The sequence below is a fragment of the Miniopterus natalensis genome, chromosome 18, assembly GCF_054644295.1.
Source record: "Miniopterus natalensis isolate mMinNat1 chromosome 18, mMinNat1.hap1, whole genome shotgun sequence".
Taxonomy (NCBI): domain Eukaryota; kingdom Metazoa; phylum Chordata; class Mammalia; order Chiroptera; family Miniopteridae; genus Miniopterus; species Miniopterus natalensis.
The window spans coordinates 28,275,493-28,295,965 of record NC_142098.1 but is presented as its reverse complement, the minus strand read 5'-3'; the positions used below and the strand labels follow the sequence as shown (position 1 = coordinate 28,295,965).

Below are 20,473 nucleotides of genomic sequence, written 5' to 3'. Positions count from 1 at the left end.
ACCTTTTGAAAAGAATTGAGAAGAGAAATGTATAATTTTATCCCATTTTTAATATTTTGGTCTAGCAACTTGTGATACATAGATGACAATTTTGTGAGTTTTTCAAATGTGTGTACAGATTTTTGTAAATATGACTTTTGTAATTAACTCATGTACAGCCTCATCCTGTATAGTTTAACGATGAATGTGCAGGGGACCTGCCCCAGGCTCCTATATGATTCCTGGGCCTACATCCAGGCTTGTGTGGCACTCTCGTGATTTTGTGACTGACTGGTGTCTTCCCATTTGGACTGTGGCCTGGCCAGAGACACCCCCAACCCCTCCCCGCACATCCCCACTATTGGGGCAGCCAGGACTGATCTCATCCTCCTGGAATGGGGGAACCTTCCTCATGTCCTGCCCATACCTCTCCTCCAATAAAGACCTATCCCCTCGGCAACAGCTCACCATGTGCTGTTGCTGGGATGTTTGTACTAAAGTAAGCATGGAGACATTGATTTTTTTTTTTTTTTTTTTTTTTTTTTTAAGACTATGGGAAAATGTATAGTGGAATCATCTTAGGAGAAGAGGTTCCTTGTCCCTTCTGAGGGGCAGTATAGCCTCCAGTAGGAGATGGTCATAGTTGTGTGGGTATAGGTTCTTGTGCTAAGGGTAGTTGGGGATGGGAAAGACTTTAGGTAGTACCATGCACTTGGTCATCCCTATGTGCCTCGATTCCTTGTGTTGCAGCCAAACCAGGGCCCAGGAGGGGGTGGCTTCTCAAAAGGAGATCTGAAGACCTTGACAAGGCTGATAATCCAATTTGGAGGGACAGGTAGGAAGCAAAATGCCTTTCAGATTGAGTTTTAACATCTGCTAGTTCTGTGAAGACTGAAGCCAAGTCCCCACACTTCCCTAAGGGGTCTAGCTCTGAGAAAGACCTGTATGTGTCTGCATCATCCTAAGGGTTTCAAACCAAGGTGTGGTCAGATTCCATGAACCTTTGCCACCCCCTCCTCCCACCTGCTTGGTTCTAGGAGGACCAGACATGCCCTCCTGCTTGACAAAGAGCCTGGTGTTCAACCTCAGCCCTGGCTATCTCAAAGGGTTGTCATTACATAGTTCCAGATCAGCTCCCAGTACGGGGGCAGGAACCAAGCTCAATCTTCATTCCCTGAACCCTGAGGAAGCAGACACCTGACACGAGCTGGTTCCTGAACTTTTCTGCCCCTTTTTGGGGAAAAACCACATACACCTGGGAAACTCCCATTCAAGCTCCCACTACATCCTGGGTCTGAATGTGGAAGCTTGGGGCTGTGATAAATTAGGGGCCCCACTGAAAGGGGCCAGCGGCAACAGGCCACCGACGTGCACAGGCTGGCCTGTGTGGGCCGTGCAGCAGGTGCCACATTAGCCAGATGTCAGCGGCCGATAGTCCATGCACTACAACTAGCTCACGGTAAAAGCAGGGGTCGAAGGTGCGCAGGTGTGGCGCAGCTGAAGGCTGAGGGATGCCAAAGGTGCGGAAAGCGGGGTGAGGCTCAGGCGTGATCCGAAGGCGCTGCAGGCACATGCCCAGAAAGACATCGTCGATGGGGAAGAGTTCAACCTGCGCACAGGCGCTGGCCAGGCGATGCAGCGTGGCCCCCGAAAGCACGAAGCCGCCTCCACCAGCATATGCCGGATAGACGGGCAGGCCATACACAGCTTCGGGAATGTAGTACTTGCTGGCTCGTGCCCGGATTGGCCGCGCCTGTATGATCACGTCACCCGCAAGCAGGTCCTGCGCCGGATCCCGTGCTGCCAGGAACTCCAGCAGATTTCCCACGTGCATGAACACGTCGGCGTCCCCCTTAAAAACGAACCGCACGTCGGGGCAGTAGGCTGAGGCCCAGGCCAGAAAGTGGATCTCCTTGAGTGTTAGGTTGAAAAAAGTGTCGTCGAAGGCCCAAAGCAGGATGTCCGAGTAGGCGCGGCTCTCAGCACGCAGTAGGGCGCGCCAGCGCATTTGCTTGCCTGCCCCCTCGGCGTGGGCCTGGTCTAAGCCTGAGCCCCTGGGCACGCCCAGCAAGAACACTCGGCGCACGAGCGCCCCCTTCACGCGACCCTCAGCCCCCCAAGTCTGGCGCACGGCTTGGCGCCGCTCAAAGTCCGCCGCCACTGACTTGACGGCAATGAGTAGGTCGGGTCCTGCGCCGGGTGCACCATAACCTTGGCACTTTTGCGGCTGGTTAATGAGCAAGGGGAAGCGTCGCTGGTCCTTGGCACGCAGGTATCGGCCAAAGTCAAAGGGTCCCGTGGGCGTGGGTGGCTCTGGTGTATCTTCTTCATAGGCCTGCAGGGCTGCGCCCGCGTCTGGTGCCTGGAATACACGGAGCCCGGGGGTGGGCCCCGGCGCTACCCTCCCTTGAGCTTGCGGTGCTCTGGTAGTCGGGGCCCCACCATCGCGCTGCGCATAGAGCAGGAGGCCGAGGGCAGCGCCCAGAAGCAGCGTGAGCAACGCGTCCCCACGTAGGCGCAGCTTCCACCTCATGTCCGCGTGGCCGGCGCCCACTGTGGAGAAACTCTGTCTGGGTTCCGGGCCCCGCCCTCCCCGAGGGGAGGGGCGGGAGGCCACCCGCCGAGGTTCCCCAGCTACCGGCTGTTAATGCCCCCACCAGTATAATCCTACTCTGGGCTCCGTTACTCCCCCATCCCCCACCCTGCATCGGATGGGCACCCTGAAAGGGCAAGAAGTCTTCCAAGTAGCCAACTCCCCTTCCCTCGGCTTCGGCCCAGGGTGGTGCTCCAAGGCCCGGGCTGGGAGCCGCAGAGCCTCAGCCCTACCCCCGCCCATCTTCCCAGCGCTGAGGTTGAACCCCTTCTACTCCTCTCTGCCCACCACGTCAGTTCTTGGGATCCCAACACTTACGCTAGGCCCTTGGGAGCGGCGCGGCCCCGGGTGCCAGGGGCCTCCGGGGCTCAGCGCAGGGTCCCAAGGGCGTCCATGGATTGGCCTGGGCCAAGTGCAGCGTTGGCAGGAAGAGGGGGGCCGGGGCCGCTGCCACGTGACCCTCCAGCTGTGCGCTCCGACAGATGGAGTTAAGCTCCACCCAGGAGACGCAGGGAGTGCTATCTCCGAGTGGGGACTAATCTCGGAGAGGAATCTTAACAGGCATTTCTTTCTGGGAATTCCCTGAGAGGTGGGTTCTGGTCTGGGTACAGGCTCAAACTCCCCAAATCCGCTTTTTTGGGGGGAGGGGGGGGCGCAGGAAAGGAAAAAGCTTCTCTAGTTAGTCTCGCCGCCGCTCCCACCCCCTCATTCTGGAGTGGGGCAGGGCCTGGGCTGAAAGGAGGGTGAGAGGTGGCAGGCTGGTCCCAAATCACTGGGGCCCAGAGTTGTAATAATCGGCCTGACCACTATCCTAGCCCATTCTTGGAAGTGTTCTTCCTAAGCTCACAGGAGCCCTGGTTCCACCAGGCAAGGCCCATACATGGCTGCCTCCTTACTCCTGGTTCTGCCATGCCCCCCAGCAAACACACACATACCAACAAGACAGCTCGCTCAATACAACAGCCCTGGCAGCAGTTCTTATTGCTTATGCCCAGATGGGGACACTGCCCCTCAGGGAGCTAAGTGATGTTCCCAGGATCATACAGGCAAAAGGTAAGAGAACTGTCCCAAGTCTTCTGGAATTCAGTCCAGGACTCTTTCCTCTGTCACCCCTTGCCACTCTCCCCATCCATCCACTGGAACACAGGACAGGGAGAGCCCTGTGTTTTCTTCACCTGTAATTTCACAGGTGAGCACTTCAGTCCTCTCCAGGGGCAGTTCTGAATCCCCTGGTCCTTAGTGCCCCGGCCAGCATAGCCTCCTGCAGGTAGAGATAACCGAGCCTGGGCCACTTCAGCCCAGATTGGGGAACTCCTGAAGTAGGCCTGTGAGCAAAGGGTTTGATCTGGGACCCAGGTGGGCAGAGAGGTACTCTGGAGACTGAGGGCCCAGTCCTTGCCTAGCTCTGCTGCCAGCTCCCTCTTCCTGGAACTCAGAGCCTCCAGGTTGCAACCCAGTGGAGCCTAGAGTAGACAGCCCACCCCACCCCATCCTGCTCCAGAGTTTTGACAATGGGAACGAGTACTGGTCCTCCACACCATCCTCTTTCCAATGGCTATGCCTCCTTAGAACTTGCGACCAGTGTTCTCCCTTAAAAAGCAAACCCTCCCTCCTGAACCTCACTTTCCTATTCACAGACCTCTCAGGAGTCTGCTATTCTGGTTTCTTCCACCACATCACCTTCCGTCCCTCCCTATGGTCTCACTTCAGGCTGTACTCACCATGTACTAGTAGATGTTTCTCAGACTCCAGCAAAGAATCCTCAGTCTTGACTGATCTGCAGCCTCCTCTGTCACAGCAGGTGGGTATTCCCCTAGCTTTCAAATCTTCTAATTTTCCTCCTTCCTCTTTGGGCTGCATTTCTGGCTAGTGTTCTTCAGGACCTCCCCCTGGGACACCCTACCCCCTCTCACCTGTCCATTTTTGAATCTTTAGCCTTGACTCTCTGTTGAACTCAAAACTATAGATCCAGCTGCCCTCAGACTCTCCCTGGATGTTCTACAGGAACATCATGCCCAACTTGTTCCAGACAGAGCAAGCACTTCACCTCCTCTAGGCCCTGTCTCAGCAGGAAGCCTCTCCTTTAATCCAACTGAAAAAGACAAACTCTGGGGTCCTCTCTCACCTCACTCCTTATCCAGTGTCACCAGGCCTGTTATTCTTTGTCCGAAACAGCTCTGTGTTTGTCCCTTCATCTCTGCTGCCACTGCCCCAGCCTGGGCCACTGTCTCTCCCCCCCCCCCCCCATCATCCTCACAAGCCTCCCAGCCTCTATTCCTGAAACCCATTAAAGGCTCCTCACTGACCTCAGGATAAAATCCAAACTATAAAATATGGCTTCCCAAACCCCATGCTATCTACCGCCCCTGTTCACCAACCAGTTTCTGCAAATCCACCCACCCCTAGATATAGCCACTCAAACTGTCTGTTCTAACATCTCTCCCTCTCACCTCCCTCAAGACCTCACCTGAGGCTTTCTCTACCCAGGACATTGCCCCCCCCCCCCCCCCCCCCCCCCCGGACACACACCTTCCCCTATTCACACTCATCTCTCTCTCTCTGGAAGCCTAACCCCATAACCTGGGTTAGGCCCCTCCTCAGTGCTCCCAAAATTCCTTGTATTTTTCACATCAAGAAACAAGTACCAGGCCCTGGCTGCATAGCTCAGTTGGTTAAAGCATCATCCTGACATGCCAAGGTTGCAGGCTCGATCCTTGGTCAGGGAACATAAAAGAAGCAACCAGTGGATGCATTTTTCTCTCTCTTTCCCTTCCTCTCTAAAATCAATAAATAAAAATTTTAAAAATAAACAGGTAACATTTTATTACTGTGGCTTAATATTTGGAGCCCCACACTGAGTGTCAACTTGGAGCAGGCAATATTCGGCTATTTTGTTCACCATTGTATTTGCAGCACCCAGGATGATGCCTAAGCACAGCAGGTGCCTAATGAATTGTTCAATGAGAAGAGGTAAGGACTGGCTGGAAGCCCCTCTTCTGGGGTGGGTGAAGTGAGGCCGACCTCTGCAACAAATCACCCTCACACTCTACCAAGGTACTGGGGTGAATTCCCAAGGGCACCACAGCAGGCATGGTGGGTGCTTGTTTGACTCCTGGAGAAGGCAGTCAACTCTGCCCAGCAGCTCGGCTAAATAGGGTTGTAAGTCTTGTGGATGGACAGGTCAGCAGTAGCAGCAGAAGGGACCCTCGGGTCATCCAGGTGCTCCAAACCTTAGCTGGGCAACTGACTGACTACCCTTTTGTCTGGTACCCAGCCTAGGCCGGGCCGCCATCGCCATCGGGATTCGCCAGGCCCAGCAAGTCCTCTGCCAGACTGGTGAGCTCGTTCTCCTCGAGTGCCTCCACCAGGCGCTGCAGCGTGGCGCGGCGGCCCTCAGCCTGCACGAAGCGCCGCAGGAGCTGGAAGGCCTGCTCGTACAGGCCCTCGCGCTCGTACTCGTAGGCCAGGGAGTCGAGCACTGGGTCCCGAAGTGCACGACAGTCTCTCTGCAGGGAGCGCCCAACCTTGCGCCATTTGAGGCCCACTGAGCGCGCAAACGTCTGCTGGTCCTGCAGGCTTAGTGGCCGGTTCACTGCGGGAGGGAAGGGGGGTGGAAAGCGGAGTGAGCTGGGGCAGGGCCACACCAATACCCTTCCATTCCCGCCCTGCGACTTCCAGATGACGCTGTCTCTACCTCTCCAAGAGCACCTCACCTATGGGCTGACCCTGGAACAGAAAAGTCTGGCCAGATGGCGGTGGCAGAGATGGTGGTTTCTCCGACGTAGCGGGGGCCAGGGACTGCAAGGGGGCTGGAGCTACTTCCCCATTGCCACCCTGGCCCCCGGAGCCGCAAGTCAGATTCTGGAATGCATCCTCCAGCTCAGCGAGTTCCTCGTCCCGGAGTCGGTCAGGCTACGGAGAGGAATGCGACGTTGGTGGGGGTCTTAACACGAATCCCTGCCCCACCCGACTCTGGCCCCAGCCCAGCCTCACCTTCTGGGCAAAGATGCAACTCAAACAACGTTCCTCATCCGTCAGCAAGGTGTCCAGCCGCTCCGCGCCAGCACGCAGCTCCAGTTGCAACGGCACAGCGCGCAGGGTGAGCTCTGCTGCCAAGCAGCCCTCCAGCGCGGCGCGCAGCGCCCCCTCGCGGTATGCGCGGAGGAAGCGGCCGCAGGGCTGGCGTCCGCAGAAACGCAGCTGCACAATCAGCTGCGGATCGCTGCGGTGGATCTTGAGCATCTGCAACACTTCTGGGCTACCGCTCTCTGCGGAGGTGGGCAGTCAGGCGCCAGTCAGTCCCCATGCCGGGCCATTCTCCAAGAGGTCGGAGGAGAGGTGAAGCCCGCGGTCAGACCCCCTCCCTACCCCCAGACAGAGGGGCACGGGGTTACCCCAGAGCTCCCAGCCAGAATACAGTTGGGATGCCAGAATGAAGGCCAGGACCTATCACAGGGAGTGGGTACCATCCTAGCCCCATTCCTGAAGCCCCAAATTAAGGTAGACAAAAGGGACGTGAGGAGAGACTTTGCAGCACAGAGAGGGGCTAATGCCTTGGGTAGCCAAGCCATCTTGGTCAGCGACCAGCGGGGCAGGGAAGGGGTGGGAGGTATCAGAGCTTCAGCCTCCACCAAGTTCGGATCCCGCTGCTCCAGAAGGAGAGGGGATCTTGCTCTGGAGCCCAAGTGGGATGTCCCAACTGGCTTCAGTCCCCTGTAACCTCTGCCTCGACATGGGAATGAGGGACCCAGAAGGTAGTTATTGAGAAGGGGTCTTGGGCAAGGAGTGCTGCAGTGAGAGAGGAAAGAGGAGAGAAATGCGTGATTAGTAGAAAGCAGTGAGCTGGCTGGTCTGGGGCGTGGGGGACATTGAGCAGGGAGACGTTAGTGTGCACACATAGGTAGATCACACACAGACATGAGGATACATGTCTACACTCAAGGGCACACATGAGTAACAAAGAAGAGAGCCTAAGCAGCCAGTCCACCTCCTCCCCTTCCCATCAAATCTTTTCCCTAACAGTAGTTAGGCACATGCCTACAGAGTTGAGGGGGGGGGGGGCTCATCTCCTGACTCAGCCCACAAAAAGCCACCGCCTTTTCTCCAAGTGACTCAACAACGAACCTGCCAATGCAGTCCGAAGAGCGCTGTACACTGCCACCTTCTTCTGGGGGTGAGCGTAGGCATCGGACAGTACCACCTTGTCCAGCGAGGACTCCACAAACAGGTATGCATTGCCCACCCACTCCTCCAGCCCATTTGGTCCAGCTGCCATCTTGCCTCCTGGAGATGCAGATAGGCATCCAGATCACCCCAAACCCAGCCCTGGAGACAACCATCCAGTCCCACGTATCCCAGTTGTCCCCACCCAGTAGGCACACTTATTCATCATTCCACAGGCAGCCCCTTGTGTGTCTGGCTCTGCACAGCCCAGCCCAGCTCAGTTCCAACTTGCAGTGAGAACTGTCCCTCCACTGCCTTCTCAGAGAAAGAGCCCAGGATCACAATGGCGAGAGAGAGGAGAGGTACTATCCTGCAGTGGAGTCAGAGAAGTTATGCCTTCTCCTCAGGCCAAGTTGTCTCTCTTACCAAAGCTGACAGGAGACATCTTCATCCTGGGTGGTGCCCATGCCTCACAGCCAACCAGACCCATGTCCTGGTATGCCCCCAGCTTAAACTTGAACTTCCAGGATCCCTTAGGACCACAGCCCCCCTCTCCCACTACAGCAGTTTTCTCACCTGTGTTCCTACTATACATTCTGACTTCACTTCAAAGGATACCCGTAGTTTGTGCCTGCCCAGATTCCTTTCCCCAATCCTGACTGACTTTTGGGCTATAGGGAGGGCTAACCCCTCTCCATAGCTCCAGGTGTGGGCATATGAAACAGGTCTGGCCAATCTGCATACTCCACTCACCTTTCTAAAATGATTAGTTCAGAGTTGGGTAGATTCAAGTTGGACCAAACAACCTGCAACTTTGGCTGGACCAATAGGAAAGAGGCACTAGTTTCCCTTCCCTTGGGGCTGAACTTGAAGGAAGGGTAAGTCTCCCTCCTTTGCTACTGGTTGGCAAGAGCTTGACTGAGAAAGAAACTGACACAGAAGGAAGCAGAACTCAGAGGTGAAGAGGTGCACTCCTAACCACATTATGCCTCTGGTTCAGCTGCACCCTGGACTTCTCTCAGTTATGTGAGCTAAATCATTCCTTTTTGTTCTAAAATACTTGGAGCTGGGCTCTTCCCTTATGCAACTCAAATTGTTCTATTACAGATTCCTTCCCTGTTTAGAGAGAACCAGGGCCCGGTGGTTCTAGTATCTCTTCCATCTACTGACAAAATCCTAGCCCTAGACCAGGGGGCGAAATTCCCAGCCAGAGAACCACTGCACTGCCCTCCATTTCAGTGTCCTCCCAGTTACTGCACCATGAGGCCTGACTCTTCCTCTCCACTTCACCTGAGGCAACATCTCACCCTTATCCTATAAAAATAGGCTCAAGACCCCACCTCCTGCCCCATCAGCCATACTCCTTTATTCTCTGGTCTGGTATTTACATATTGTGGGTTAGGAGTGGTGCTGAGCCCCAGCTGTGAGCACCCTGGACTGACATTGCTCTGGGCAGGACAGATGGGGTGGCCCCAGATGGCATCCATTTACATGAGGGACAGAGAACCTCAGAGAGGGATGCCAGGAGGAGCCAGGACCACGGCCTTGGACAATGTTGGGGAATCTGTGTTTCAGATCGGCCCCAGATCTTACTATGAGAGCCAATGCCGGGAAAGTAACTGGGCAGGGGCCATGCAGCATCACCCAGACCTGGCAAGAAAAATACCTGGTGATGGTCCTACCCTGGGTCTGAGCACAGGGGAATTAGTTTTGAGTCTCCCTCCCCCACACCAATAGCTTTTTGGTAGAAAACATTAATACTTGTGTATTTACCCAAAACAATGGTCTTTGGGGAAGAAGGAGATTTGAGGGATTTTAATTTTCATTGTATTTAGCAATAGTCTACTTTATGTAAAATAGATACATTTTCTTTGTATTAAAAAGGCAAAATAAATTTTTCTTAAAAAGCAAAAAATAAAGACAGGGTGAGTCTCTGTATGTGAGAAGTGAGGCCAGGTAGGGAGACAAGTGGGCAGCCCTGGGGGAGTGGCCCAGGGGGTAGAAAAATGTAAAAACCTGTCCTGGAAACGTTTGCTCTTTCATGTCTTCTTAGTCTCCTGACCTGAGGGTGCTGACCCTATGGATGGATGTGATCCCACCCCAAGGGGTGGAAGGGGGGAAGCAGGATGAGCCAGAGTCTGCCCAGCAGCCCTTGGGGGGGGGGGGGCAGTGGAAACCTGGAGGAGGGGAGACACTCCATCACACTCACTAGGACTGTACAAATGAGGGAAGTCAAACAGGTCCGCCAGGGCCCTCGGCTCCCATGTCCCATTGGGAACTCTTTCCTACCTGTCTTTCCACAGAAGCCCCTTCTCGGGAAGCCCTGGACCTTACCCTCCCGGAGTCTGCCTCTCTTTGGGCTGGGCCAGGATAGGTCCTGGAAACGCTTAGCTGGGCTGAGACTGCGTGACCCGTGGGTACCGACTCAGGAAAATACTCCCCTGCCACCAGGGGCCAGTGCCCCATTAACACACCCTAACGGCCCGGGCGGCAGCCCCACCTCTGGCCGGGTGGGTGGCGATGGCCTGTGGGCGTGGCTCCCAGACCACTGAAGGCTCGGGACTCCCAGCATCCAGGCCGGCGCGCCCCCTACTCGACTGCGCCCCTTCCGAGCTCCGCTGGGAGCTCCCGAGCCTCCCACTCGCCCACCCTCCTGGTGGGATTTCGCGTGCGGGACTACTGGCTGGGACGGGCAAGAGGTCTCTGCTCACCGATCCGTTCTTGTCCCTAGGTGGGACAAGGAACCTGCGGGGGCCAAGGCCGGTACCCCCTTCCCCGCCTCCCACCTAAACAGCCCAATAGGCTGCCGCTCCCACCCGGCCCCCGGCAGCCGCGGATGACAACCGCGCCGCTTCCAAGCTCCTGAGCCAGGATCCACCTCTGCTCCGCCGGCACCGGGAAGCCCCCCACCCTCTGCACTGACCTGGCCCGCCCGGCCCGGCCCGGCCCGGCTGCACTGGACTCGCGCCGCTTCCGTGTGTGCGCGGAGCGCAGGGGCGGCGCCCCAGCCCGAGCCGCCCCGTCCGCCCGGCGTCCCGCCCCCCGCGCCCCACCCCTCGGGCTCCCCGCGGGTCCTTTCCACCCATTCCCCCGAGTCCCCAGCCTCTGGGCAAAGCTCACCTGGTCCACTGAGCAGGTAAGACACTGGCGTCTGAGATTAGACGGCAGGAAAAACTGCCCTTGGCGAGGGACTTTCGGGGACTCGTGGCTCTTAGGAGAACGCAGGGTTCCAGGGTGAGAGCTGCCCGCTTCCTCCGGAGGGAAACGGATCTACAAGGGGATGTCCCCTGGGGGCCAGAATTTTCTGGCGCCTACTGGGGGATGGAGCTCGATGGTCTCTGATCTCTGCTGCTCCCTGACGCTCAGGACGGGGTGCCGGTGGGTCCCCGGTTCAAGCCTGACCGAGGGTATCTCAACTTCCAAGATTACACGTGCAAATCGCAGCAGGGAGTGTTAGCCTGGAAAACATGGGGAGATAGAAAACTGGCAAGTGGTGTGAACCCTTGTGCATGAAAACCTTCAAGCACCTTTCAATAAAACTGGCAACTTAAAGAGAAGACGCGTATTTTCCAACAACGCCCGCCCGGGAGAGGCAGCGCCCTGGGGTGGATCTGCAGGATCCCAGGTGAGGCTAAACCGCCCAGTGGGAGCCAGGGCTGCTCGGTGATCGAGATCGGACCTTGAACCCAGGGCCCCTCGGGCCCCAGAGCTTTTCTCCCACCAGTCTTTCGCTGGAAGTACCCTGGTGTCTTCCCCCAGAAGTGGAGGAAGGGAAGGAGCTTTCCCCTCCCTCTCTGGGCGGATTCCACGGCGCTACACCCGCTCCTCCGCTTCCTGATTGGCTTATGGCCCCTGTCAATTAAAAGCCTTCTGCAATGCTCCCGCCCTATTAACCCTATTGTCCCTCCCTAGCGACTGAAGGGGCTAGAACGCGGGCTTCTCAACTTGGGTCCTGTGGGTTACCCCGCGCTGGTTGGGCTTCAGATTCCTGGACGCTCCCCTTTCCCGAGGATCTGGGTGAGCAGGTGGGGCCGCGAGTTCTGTACTGGGAACAAGTGTCCGAGTGGTTCTGAGCCCCCTCGCAGTCTGAGAAGCCCCGCTATCCGTGGCCCTCCAGGAGGGGGCTTGGACCCCAGCCCTTCCCTAGCACTGAGGGTCGCAGCTGGGCGGGGAGCCGTTCAGTGACCCCTGGAGACTAGTCTGAGCAGCTCTGAGGGGGGGCGAGGCGGGCCCTCTGAGCTGGAGGGGAGCACACGGTTGTTGGGAGTCAGGGCTCTGCAGCCACCCTCCAACTTCTGTAGGAAAGACTTTAGTCACTGGGAGAAAGATCGGATAGCACGATCTAAAATCAGGGTATTTGGATTTTATCAACCACGTGTAGGTCGTGGTTGCTTTCCCTCTAATACTGTATAAAACGGGAATTCCCCCCCCCCACAAATGATAACGTAGTTTAAACGAGAATCAGCTGTTCTCTCTCACATCGATGTTTGTGTCTCCCTCCCCTCCCCCCAATAAATAAATAAATAAGAATCAGAGATCCTTCAGCATCCAGGGCCAACTTCATGGGCCTGAGACCTGTGCAGTAGCACAGGGCTCCATGCTTGGTTTAATAACTTGGTTATTATAATAACTCGCTCTGCTGTCACTGGCTTGAAGCTCTTCATAATGTTTTGAATAAAGAGTGCCACATTTTCATTTTGCACTGGGCTCCGCAAATTATGTAGCAGCTGCTGGGCCACAAGCATTTCCATACGTAGGCTCTGGTGTTCCCCTCTACACCCTGGCTTTCCTGGGCCCAGGGACACCCCTCTCTCTCCAAGCCAGAGCTGCTGAGGAACCCCCACCCCACGCCCAGCAATGGCTGAACCTGGAGAGCAACTGCCTGCGGAGGTGCTGGCCCTCATCTTCCGCCACCTGCCCCTGAGGGACCGCGCCGCGGCCGCCAGGGTCTGCAGAGCCTGGGCTGCTGCTGCCACCTGCAGCGCTGTGTGGCACGACACAAACATCAGGTGAGCCCGTTCCTCCCCTCCTTCCTCTTGCCACCCTCCAGTCTTCTCTCCCCATATTAAAGATCATAATCATTAATGCATATATAAAACCACCGTCATTACTGACAGCCTACTATGTACCAACCATTGTTCTAAGTGCCTTACATATATTAATTAACAGATAGTATTATTACCTCTGTTGCACGCAATGAAAGTTGAGGCAGAGAGAGTTAATCACTTCCTGCAAGTCACTCAGCTAGGGAGTAGCAGAGGCGGAATGTGAACGTCTCCTTAGAGACCGCTGAGAAAGCCCAGTTCCTAAAACCCTGGCTCTCCCTGCCAGGATTTCAACTGTGGCAGATGCCTCTGAAGTCTTCTAAACGGATAGAGTGGGTGTTCTCTACTAGCATTAGCGGCTTGTTTGGGGTAACCAGGCATGGTGGGGTCAGGGAGGTGTGTGGCAGGGGGGCAGAAAGTGGGGATGGTAGCTGGAACCCAGGCTGAGGGATGGGTAGAGGCTTCTCTCCGGATCTCAGGGACTCAGCCCATGCCTTTTCTCCACCGCTCTAACCCCAAGTTGCTACTGTGAGCGAGAAGGCGCGCTGCCACCGTATCTGTCGGACTGCCTGGACCACATTCGCAACCTGCGACTGGAATTTGAGCCATCGAGGGAGCCGAGCCGCCGGGTGGCTACGGAGCTGCTGACCGCACTGGCGGGCCGCAGCCCAGGGCTGCGAGGCCTGCGCCTGGAGTGCCGCGGAGAGAAGCCGCTCTTCGACGCGGGCCGCGACATCCTGCAGGCCGTGCGCGCCATCTGCGGGACCGCTCGCGCGCTGCGTCTCCTCGACCTGCGGCGCTTGCCCTTCACTCTGGACGACTCGCTGGTCCTGCAGGCGGCACGCGGCTGCCCTGAGCTCCGCAGCCTTTTCCTGAACAACGGTACGCTGGTGGGCAGCGTGGGGCCGGGCTCCGTGCTCGAGCTACTAGAGGCCTGCCCGCACCTGTGCACTCTCGGCCTGCACCTGGCCAGCCTGTCACACGCGGCCCTCGACGCCCTGGCGGCGCCGCACCGCGCGCCTTTCGCGCTCCTGGCGCTGCGGTGCGCTTGCGCTGAGGACGCGCGCGCCCCACCTCTGCCCGACGAAGCCTGGGCCGCGTTGCGCCGCCGCCACCCGGGACTGGTTGTGGAGGTGGAACTGGAGCCCGCAATGCCCGCCGAGAGCGTCACGCGCGTCCTCCAGCCTGCAGTGCCGGTAGCTGCGCTGCGCCTCTGCCTCTCGGGGGACACCGTAGGCCCGCTGCGCTTCGCAGCTCTGCACTACGCCGCAACCTTGCGCGTCCTCGAGGTGCGCGCCGCGGCCTCTGCACAGTTGGACTCCGCGCTAGAGTCGCTGGCCGAGCGCTGCCCGGGCCTGCGCGAGGTGCACTGCTTCTGCGTGGTGCGACCCGCCGTCCTGCACGCCTTTCTCGCGCACTGCCCGCGCCTGCGCAGCTACACGCTCAAACTAACGCGGGAGCCACATCCCTGGCAGCCCAAGCTTGTGGAGTGATGAGGCCACACCACTCCCGTCCCTGCCCCAGCAGGCTTGTGGCTTCTCAGATGCTGGGTGGATTTGCCCTAGGGAGCGCCAAACGCTAATCTGCTCCTTCACAACTCTGTTGCCTCTTGGGCCTCTGGAGGATTGGGGGGGACGGGGAAGACGTCCCGAGTCCACTTGACGATCTCAGCATCTGCAGACGCCCCATGTCCCCGCGGTACTGGGATCAGCCTCCTCCAACCGCCCTCCTCTGAGAGCCCTGCGCCAGCTCCGGGACCCCGGCGTGGGGTGGCAGGGAGCGGAGGGCACAGGCGCAGGTCAAGTCTCAGGGGTAAGTGTGAAATAAACAAATCCTGAAGCATCTCTGCGTCTAGTGAAAGACCCCGTGGCCTCTGAAGGGAGGGCAGGGATCCCGCAGAGGTCGGAGGAACTGTCCAGGTAGAAGTGGGAGAGACAGACCTTAAGGTCCGTTGTACTGAAGCTGCAGGAATCAGGGGCGGGGCACTCCTTACCCTTGGACTGACGACGCCCCAAGATTCGGAGGGAGGGTGTCCAGTTCTCTTCCTCCCTCCCTTCCTCCTCCGCTCCTCTGTGACCGCTCTACCCGAGGCTTCACTGTGCCCGTGACCTTCGCCTTCTAGGATTTTACCCGCCCACACCAGGTTGCGCAAGGGATATTTCTTCCGAAGAACAATGGGAGAAACAGCGGGTCTGAGAAGGGTGGAACTCGAACCCAGGCCTCCCTCTCCCCGCCCCTGCACACACACCGGATCCCAGCCTGCGCTTTCAGTCTGCTGGTGCGGCGGCCCTGGCTGAGCCCCGCCCCGCGGGTTTGCACGCGGCCCCCACCTGACCCGGCGCGGGGGTGGGGGCGGGGGCGGAGTAGGGCTGGCCAGGCGGCAAACACAGCACTTTCCGTGGCTTTGACGAGCCCGCAGCGGCCCAGCCGATCCATTGGCCGGGCTGCGACTCCGCCATGCAAGAAGCGCCAGCCGCGCTGTTCACAGAGCCGGGCCCCAGCCCCGTGCCTGCCTTCCTGGGCAAGCTATGGGCGCTGGTGGGCGACCCGAGTACCGACCACCTGATCCGCTGGAGCCCGGTGAGGGCTGGGGCCCCCCACTCCCCCGGGATGGTGGTACCCGGGATGCCTCCACGTCAGGGAACATCCGCTCCCACCCAACCCCCGCCTGGGACGGGGCTGTGGGTCTCTCGATTCAGCGGTACAGGGTAGTTTATCTTGGAGGGGGTGTGCGAGATGGAGGTAAGGTGACCTCCTCTGGGCCGAGAAAAGAGTAAGAGCCTTCTGGAGACTTAGAGCCCAAAGGATCTTTATGGTCATTTAGTTCCCGCACCAACCCATCAGACAGATCGGAAAACAGAGGCCAGAAGAGAAGGGCTGGGTCCGGTTCTAGCTCAGAGTCACATCACGGGTCTGGAACCCATCTGGGCCTGGGACCCGGGTTTGGCCTCTGTACCTCCTTTCTGGGAACCGAGTACCGAGTCTGGGTCTGGCTGGGGCAGGGATTAATTGTCACCACCCCAGCCCAGGCCTCAGAACTGGTTCTAGCCTGCATCGTCCCTTGTCCCCATGAGCGACAGGCCAGGTCCCCAGAGTGAGTGCGCGTCGGCAGGGTGAGGCCCGGCCCGCCAGGGCGCGGGCCGCTCACGGTGCTGTGCGGTCTCCACCCGCACTGTTGGCGGGAGGGCGGTGTCCTCCGCAGAGCGGGACCAGTTTCCTCGTGAGCGACCAGAGCCGCTTCGCCAAGGAAGTGCTGCCCCACTACTTCAAGCACAGCAACATGGCGAGCTTTGTTCGGCAACTCAACATGTGTGAGTCCCTCGGGCCTGGCAGGAGTCGGGGGTGGGCGACTTGGTGCAAGGAGAAAGGGCAACGGACGGCTCCACGCCCGCTCCGCAGACGGCTTTCGGAAGGTGGCGAGCGTTGAGCAGGGCGGCCTGCTCAGGCCCGAGCGCGACCGCGTCGAGTTCCAGCATCCGAGCTTCGTGCGCGGCCGGGAGCAACTCCTGGAACGCGTGCGGCGCAAGGTGGGCCCCCGCAGGAACCAGCAAACCCAGGGGAGGTGTTGGGACCACTGGCCGCGTTTTACGCGACTCGGGCCCGACGTTGCCTCCCGCCCGCAGGTGCCTGCGCTGCGCAGCGACGACAGCCGCTGGCGCCCCGAGGACATGGGCCGGCTGCTGGGCGAGGTGCAAGCTTTGCGGGGAGTGCAGGAGAGCAGCGAGGCGCGGCTGCTGGAGCTCAGGCAGTGCGGGGGTGGGGGTGGGAGTGGGGGTGGGGGTGGGAGTGGGGGGCGGGGGAGGGTTGAGGAAGGGCGAGGGGAGTCTGGCGAGAGGGTACTGCAGTTCTGCGCAGCTCCTTCCTCTCTCGTGTCTTGGCGCCTTCATCCAGACAAAATGTGCCGGGCTGTGGAACTCCGTTCTCTATGGAGGGATGAGCATCCTGTTGGTCGCGGGTTGGGACCTGCCATTCTGTAAGAGTGGTGACTGGGCCAACCCTCAGATACCTCAGCACCTTCCCACACCTTCCCCCAGGCAAAACGAGATCTTGTGGAGGGAGGTGGTGACACTACGGCAGAGCCACGGTCAGCAGCACCGGGTCATTGGCAAGGTGTTCCTCTCCCCAACCCCACTTCGCTCTCCCACTCCTCAATACCCCCCTCTGCCCTCTAGCCCACCTGGAAGTGCTTTGTTAGGACAGGTGGCAAAGTCCAACGGGTGATTTAACCCTTTGCTTTCACTTCAGCTGATCCAGTGTCTCTTTGGGCCACTTCAGGCTGGGTCCAGCAGCGCAGGGGCTAAGAGAAAGCTGTGAGTGAGAAAGCTAGGGACACTCTCCTGCCCCCCCCCATCCAGTATCTCCCCGGTCTCCTCCAGAAACCCCTTCTCAGGAATCCTCACACCCCACCCCCACACCAGTCTTCCTCACCCCAAGGCCATCTCCCCAGGACCCCTCTTCCAGGACTTTCCCCCTCTCCCCCCAACTTCACCACCAAAACCCCCACTCTCAGATCCCTCAGTTCTAGGACTTCATTCCCAAATTTCCACCCCAGCACCCCCTTTCCCCTTACCCCAAAGCATCCCAACATAAGAAGGTTTGGGGTTCAAACCATGCTCCCTCCCTCTCCTTTCTATCCCCAAAGAGCTCCCATGGGGGGGGAGCCCCTTCTGCCTCCAGCACATGACTGTTCCCCCAGCAACAGGCCTCAGCTCTGCTGACTTGGCTGCTGGGGCCTGTAGGAGGGAGGAGGTGCAGACAGGGGGGCTTGGGAAATCAATCTGCCCAGCCCTCTGTCTGTACCCCACCACCCTGCACAGGCCCCTGATGATGGATGAGGAGAACTCATGCCCAACACCAACCAAATTCAGTGCCTGCACCCTGCCTGGTGCTCTCCTCCAGGACCCCTACTTTACCCAGGCGGTAGGTTTTGCTTTCCCTCCCTTCCATAGGGCACGGGGCTTATGGAGAACCTAGCCCTTTTTCCCATTCCTCTCCCAAAAAAAGAGAAGATGGGGATCAGCTTTCCACCCCGTCACCCCCTGTAACCATACCAGGCTCCCCAGCTGTAAAACTCCCCCCTTAGACCTGGGCTGTGTGAGTACTGGTTGGGTTCTAGCTCACCCTGTGGCTTGAGGTGAAGGGTTAGGCCTAATCTTTTACTTGCAGCCCCTCCCAGAGACCACCGTGGGCCTCAGCAGTCCTCACAGGGCCAGGGGCCCCATCATCTCTGACATCCTGGAAGACTCTCCATCCCCTGAAGGGGCCAGGCTTTCTCCCTCCAGTAGTGGCAGGAAGTAAGAGGAACAAGGGGTGTCCTCTGGGGAGCCCATTGGGGAGAGCCTGGCAGCCCAGATGGCTGTGGGGGTAGGGGAGATGTCAGTGCCAGGGTCTGGTTGAAGCTTTTCTCTGGTACAGGGAGAACAGCCTGGCATTGCTCAAAGAAGAGCCAGCCAGCCCAGGGGGGGACAGCCAGGCCAGGCTGACCCTGGCCCTAAACGACTGTGAATTCTGCGTGACAGCCCCCCCACCGCTACCTGTGGCTGTGGTACAGGCCATCCTGGAAGGAAAAGGGAGCTTCAGCCCTGAGGGGCCCAGGAGTGCCCAACAGTCTGAACCAAGGGGTCCCAGGGAGGTACCTGACAGGTGAGCCGAGAGCCCATTCTTTTTAAATTTTTTAAATTTTCTTTCTTTTTTTAATCCTCACCAGAGGATATTTTTTTCATTGCTTTTCAGAGAGAGTGGAAAGGAGAGAGGGAGGGAGAGAGAGAAGAGACACATTGATTGGTTGCCTCCCACATGCACCCTGATGGGGCCGGGATTGAGCCTGTGCTCTTGGCTAGAATCGTACCTGGCACCCTTCAGTCCTCAGGCTGACGTTCTAACCACTGAGCCAAACTGGCTAGGGCCAGAGAGCCCATTCTTTTCTTTCTTTCTTTTTTCTTTTTTTTAAATATAGCTTTATTTATTTCAGAGAGAGGAAGGGAGAGAGAGAAACATCAATGATGAGAGAGTCATTGACTGGCTGCCTCCTGCATGACCCGGACTGGGGATGGAGCCTGCAACCTGTGCCCCAACTGGGAATCGAACTGTGATCTCCTGGATCCTAGATTGATGCTCAACTGTTGAGCCATGCCTGGCCGGGCCAGAGAGAACATTCTTGGCCGTGAGCCCTGGGGGCCACCTTGGCAGTTCGACTAGCAGTAACTTCCCAGCCTTGTCTGCCCCTTGGTGGCTGAGGGGGATGTTGGGTATTATGATATGACCTGATTTCTCAGAGTTGCTCTAAGGAGTACTAGCATCAGAGGTCCTGGAAAGTGGAAACAACTCTGGTAGGGCTCAGGAATCTGCAGTTTAAACTAGTCCATTGGAGTGCTCGTAAAGATTGTAAAGTACACGACAGTTTAAGAACCACTGGTATTGACAATTGCATAGGGAGGGCACACATCCCAAGACCCCAGCTCTACAACCCAAACCTCAGGCCAAAGGTAGGAGGCACTCTTATGTGCTCCTCTGTGTGTGTGTGTGTGTGTGTGTGTGTGTGTGTGTGTGTGTGTGTGTGTGTAAGGGGTTCCTTTTCCTACCATTTTCTAGATATTGTCAGATGTAGACCCTGATGTATCCAGGTTCTTGGGGAACCTAATTGGGGGAGGCGTAGTTACTCTAGGCTAACAGCAGTTCTCTGTGCACAGGCAGCCCCTGGGCCTGGAGAGGGGGGACCGGAGCCTGCTGCCTCCAATGCTACTTTGGCCCCCCCCTGGAAGTGTGGAAGCTGCAGGGCCCCTGGATGTGAGTACACCTTCAACAGGGCATGGGGCTGTGCAGCCTGGGAAGGGCACCATTGACTGGGAGCTCCCCCAGGTGCTGGGCCCCAGCCTCCAAGGGCGGGAAAGGACCCTGATGGACTTGGATGTGGATCTGTCCCTGGTAAGATGGGGGTGGGGAGGGCAGGGGGTTAGAGGTTGCTGAGCCAAGTCCTTTGATCCATGGCTGTTCTCTCTCAGCCAAAGCCCTAGCTCCTTTCCCCAGCTGCTTCTGTGGGGTTCTCCCATGCAGATGCAGCCCTTGGTTCCAGAGAAGGGTGAGACTGAGTTGGCAGTCAAGGGGTTAAATTCTCCAGGCCCAGGTAACGGTGGTGGTGGTGGTGGTGGTGGTGGTGGTGGTGGTAGGGGAGTGGCCCTGATTGGCCAGAACTACCATGATTGGGTGGGCTGGGGCAGGTTTTGTTTTCTGGGACATCCCTCAAGTTCAGGTTGCCCTGTGGAGAGATGTTTAAGCCACCTGTCCCCTCACCACTGGGTGAGAGTGGGGAGGCTGAGAATGGATGTTTCATCCTCGAGGACTAGAGGGCAAGGTGGGTGAGGCTCCCCATCCCTGAAGAAGGTGGGGCCTTTCTCCTTGCCGAGCACAGCCCCACCCCTCCTAGGGAAGGACTCTCCTCTTGGCATACCACTCCTGCTGGACGTCCAAGCGGCTTTGGGAGGCCCAGCTCTCAGCCTGCCTGGAGCTTTAACGGTTTACAGCACCCCTGAGAATCGGGCCCCCTGCCTGGGCCTGGGGACTGATCCCTCCCCCTGACACTCTCCCGTCTGGAGCCAGCCTGGCTGAGGGCTGGCCCGCAGCCTCGCGCCCTCCTCGGCTTCCTGTCGCCCCCTGGCGGAGGCTGAACGAAGACCCTGCTGCGCCGCGGCCCCTT

The 20,473-nt window shown here is 58.1% G+C and overlaps 4 protein-coding genes across 5 annotated transcripts; 2 read left to right on the top strand and 2 right to left on the bottom strand.

The window, feature by feature from the left end:
- Positions 1 to 32: 32 nt before the first annotated feature.
- On the bottom strand, positions 33 to 2,980 carry B3GNT9 (UDP-GlcNAc:betaGal beta-1,3-N-acetylglucosaminyltransferase 9). Its single transcript, XM_016213273.2, has 2 exons — positions 2,891 to 2,980; positions 33 to 2,532 (listed from the first exon to the last, which is right to left on the bottom strand). The coding sequence occupies exon 2, from the start codon at positions 2,510 to 2,512 to the stop codon at positions 1,304 to 1,306; it is 1,209 nt and encodes a 402-aa protein (XP_016068759.2). The 5' UTR covers positions 2,513 to 2,532; positions 2,891 to 2,980; the 3' UTR covers positions 33 to 1,303.
- A 2,400-nt stretch (positions 2,981 to 5,380) lies between these two features.
- TRADD (TNFRSF1A associated via death domain) lies at positions 5,381 to 7,847 on the bottom strand. The gene is made up of 4 exons (XM_016213578.2): positions 7,697 to 7,847; positions 6,566 to 6,840; positions 6,286 to 6,484; positions 5,381 to 6,164 (listed from the first exon to the last, which is right to left on the bottom strand). Exons 1-4 carry the CDS (start codon positions 7,845 to 7,847, stop codon positions 5,848 to 5,850), a joined length of 942 nt encoding a protein of 313 aa, XP_016069064.1. The 3' UTR covers positions 5,381 to 5,847.
- Positions 7,848 to 12,574: 4,727 nt separating this feature from the next.
- Positions 12,575 to 14,273, top strand: FBXL8 (F-box and leucine rich repeat protein 8). Its single transcript, XM_016213501.2, has 2 exons — positions 12,575 to 12,744; positions 13,301 to 14,273. The coding sequence occupies exons 1-2, from the start codon at positions 12,593 to 12,595 to the stop codon at positions 14,271 to 14,273; spliced, it is 1,125 nt and encodes a 374-aa protein (XP_016068987.2). The 5' UTR covers positions 12,575 to 12,592.
- Positions 14,274 to 15,237: 964 nt separating this feature from the next.
- Positions 15,238 to 20,355, top strand: HSF4 (heat shock transcription factor 4). 2 transcript variants are annotated; one of them, XM_087827199.1, is made up of 13 exons: positions 15,238 to 15,360; positions 15,983 to 16,091; positions 16,180 to 16,307; positions 16,404 to 16,528; positions 16,815 to 16,890; positions 17,026 to 17,090; positions 17,598 to 17,700; positions 17,947 to 18,074; positions 18,196 to 18,423; positions 19,470 to 19,566; positions 19,639 to 19,704; positions 19,834 to 19,903; positions 20,204 to 20,355. In XM_087827199.1, exons 1-13 carry the CDS (start codon positions 15,238 to 15,240, stop codon positions 20,353 to 20,355), a joined length of 1,470 nt encoding a protein of 489 aa, XP_087683325.1. The 2 variants fall into 2 exon arrangements, with proteins under 2 accessions (XP_087683325.1, XP_087683324.1); XM_087827198.1 differs by having other exon boundaries at positions 19,470 to 19,704.
- Positions 20,356 to 20,473: the final 118 nt, after the last annotated feature.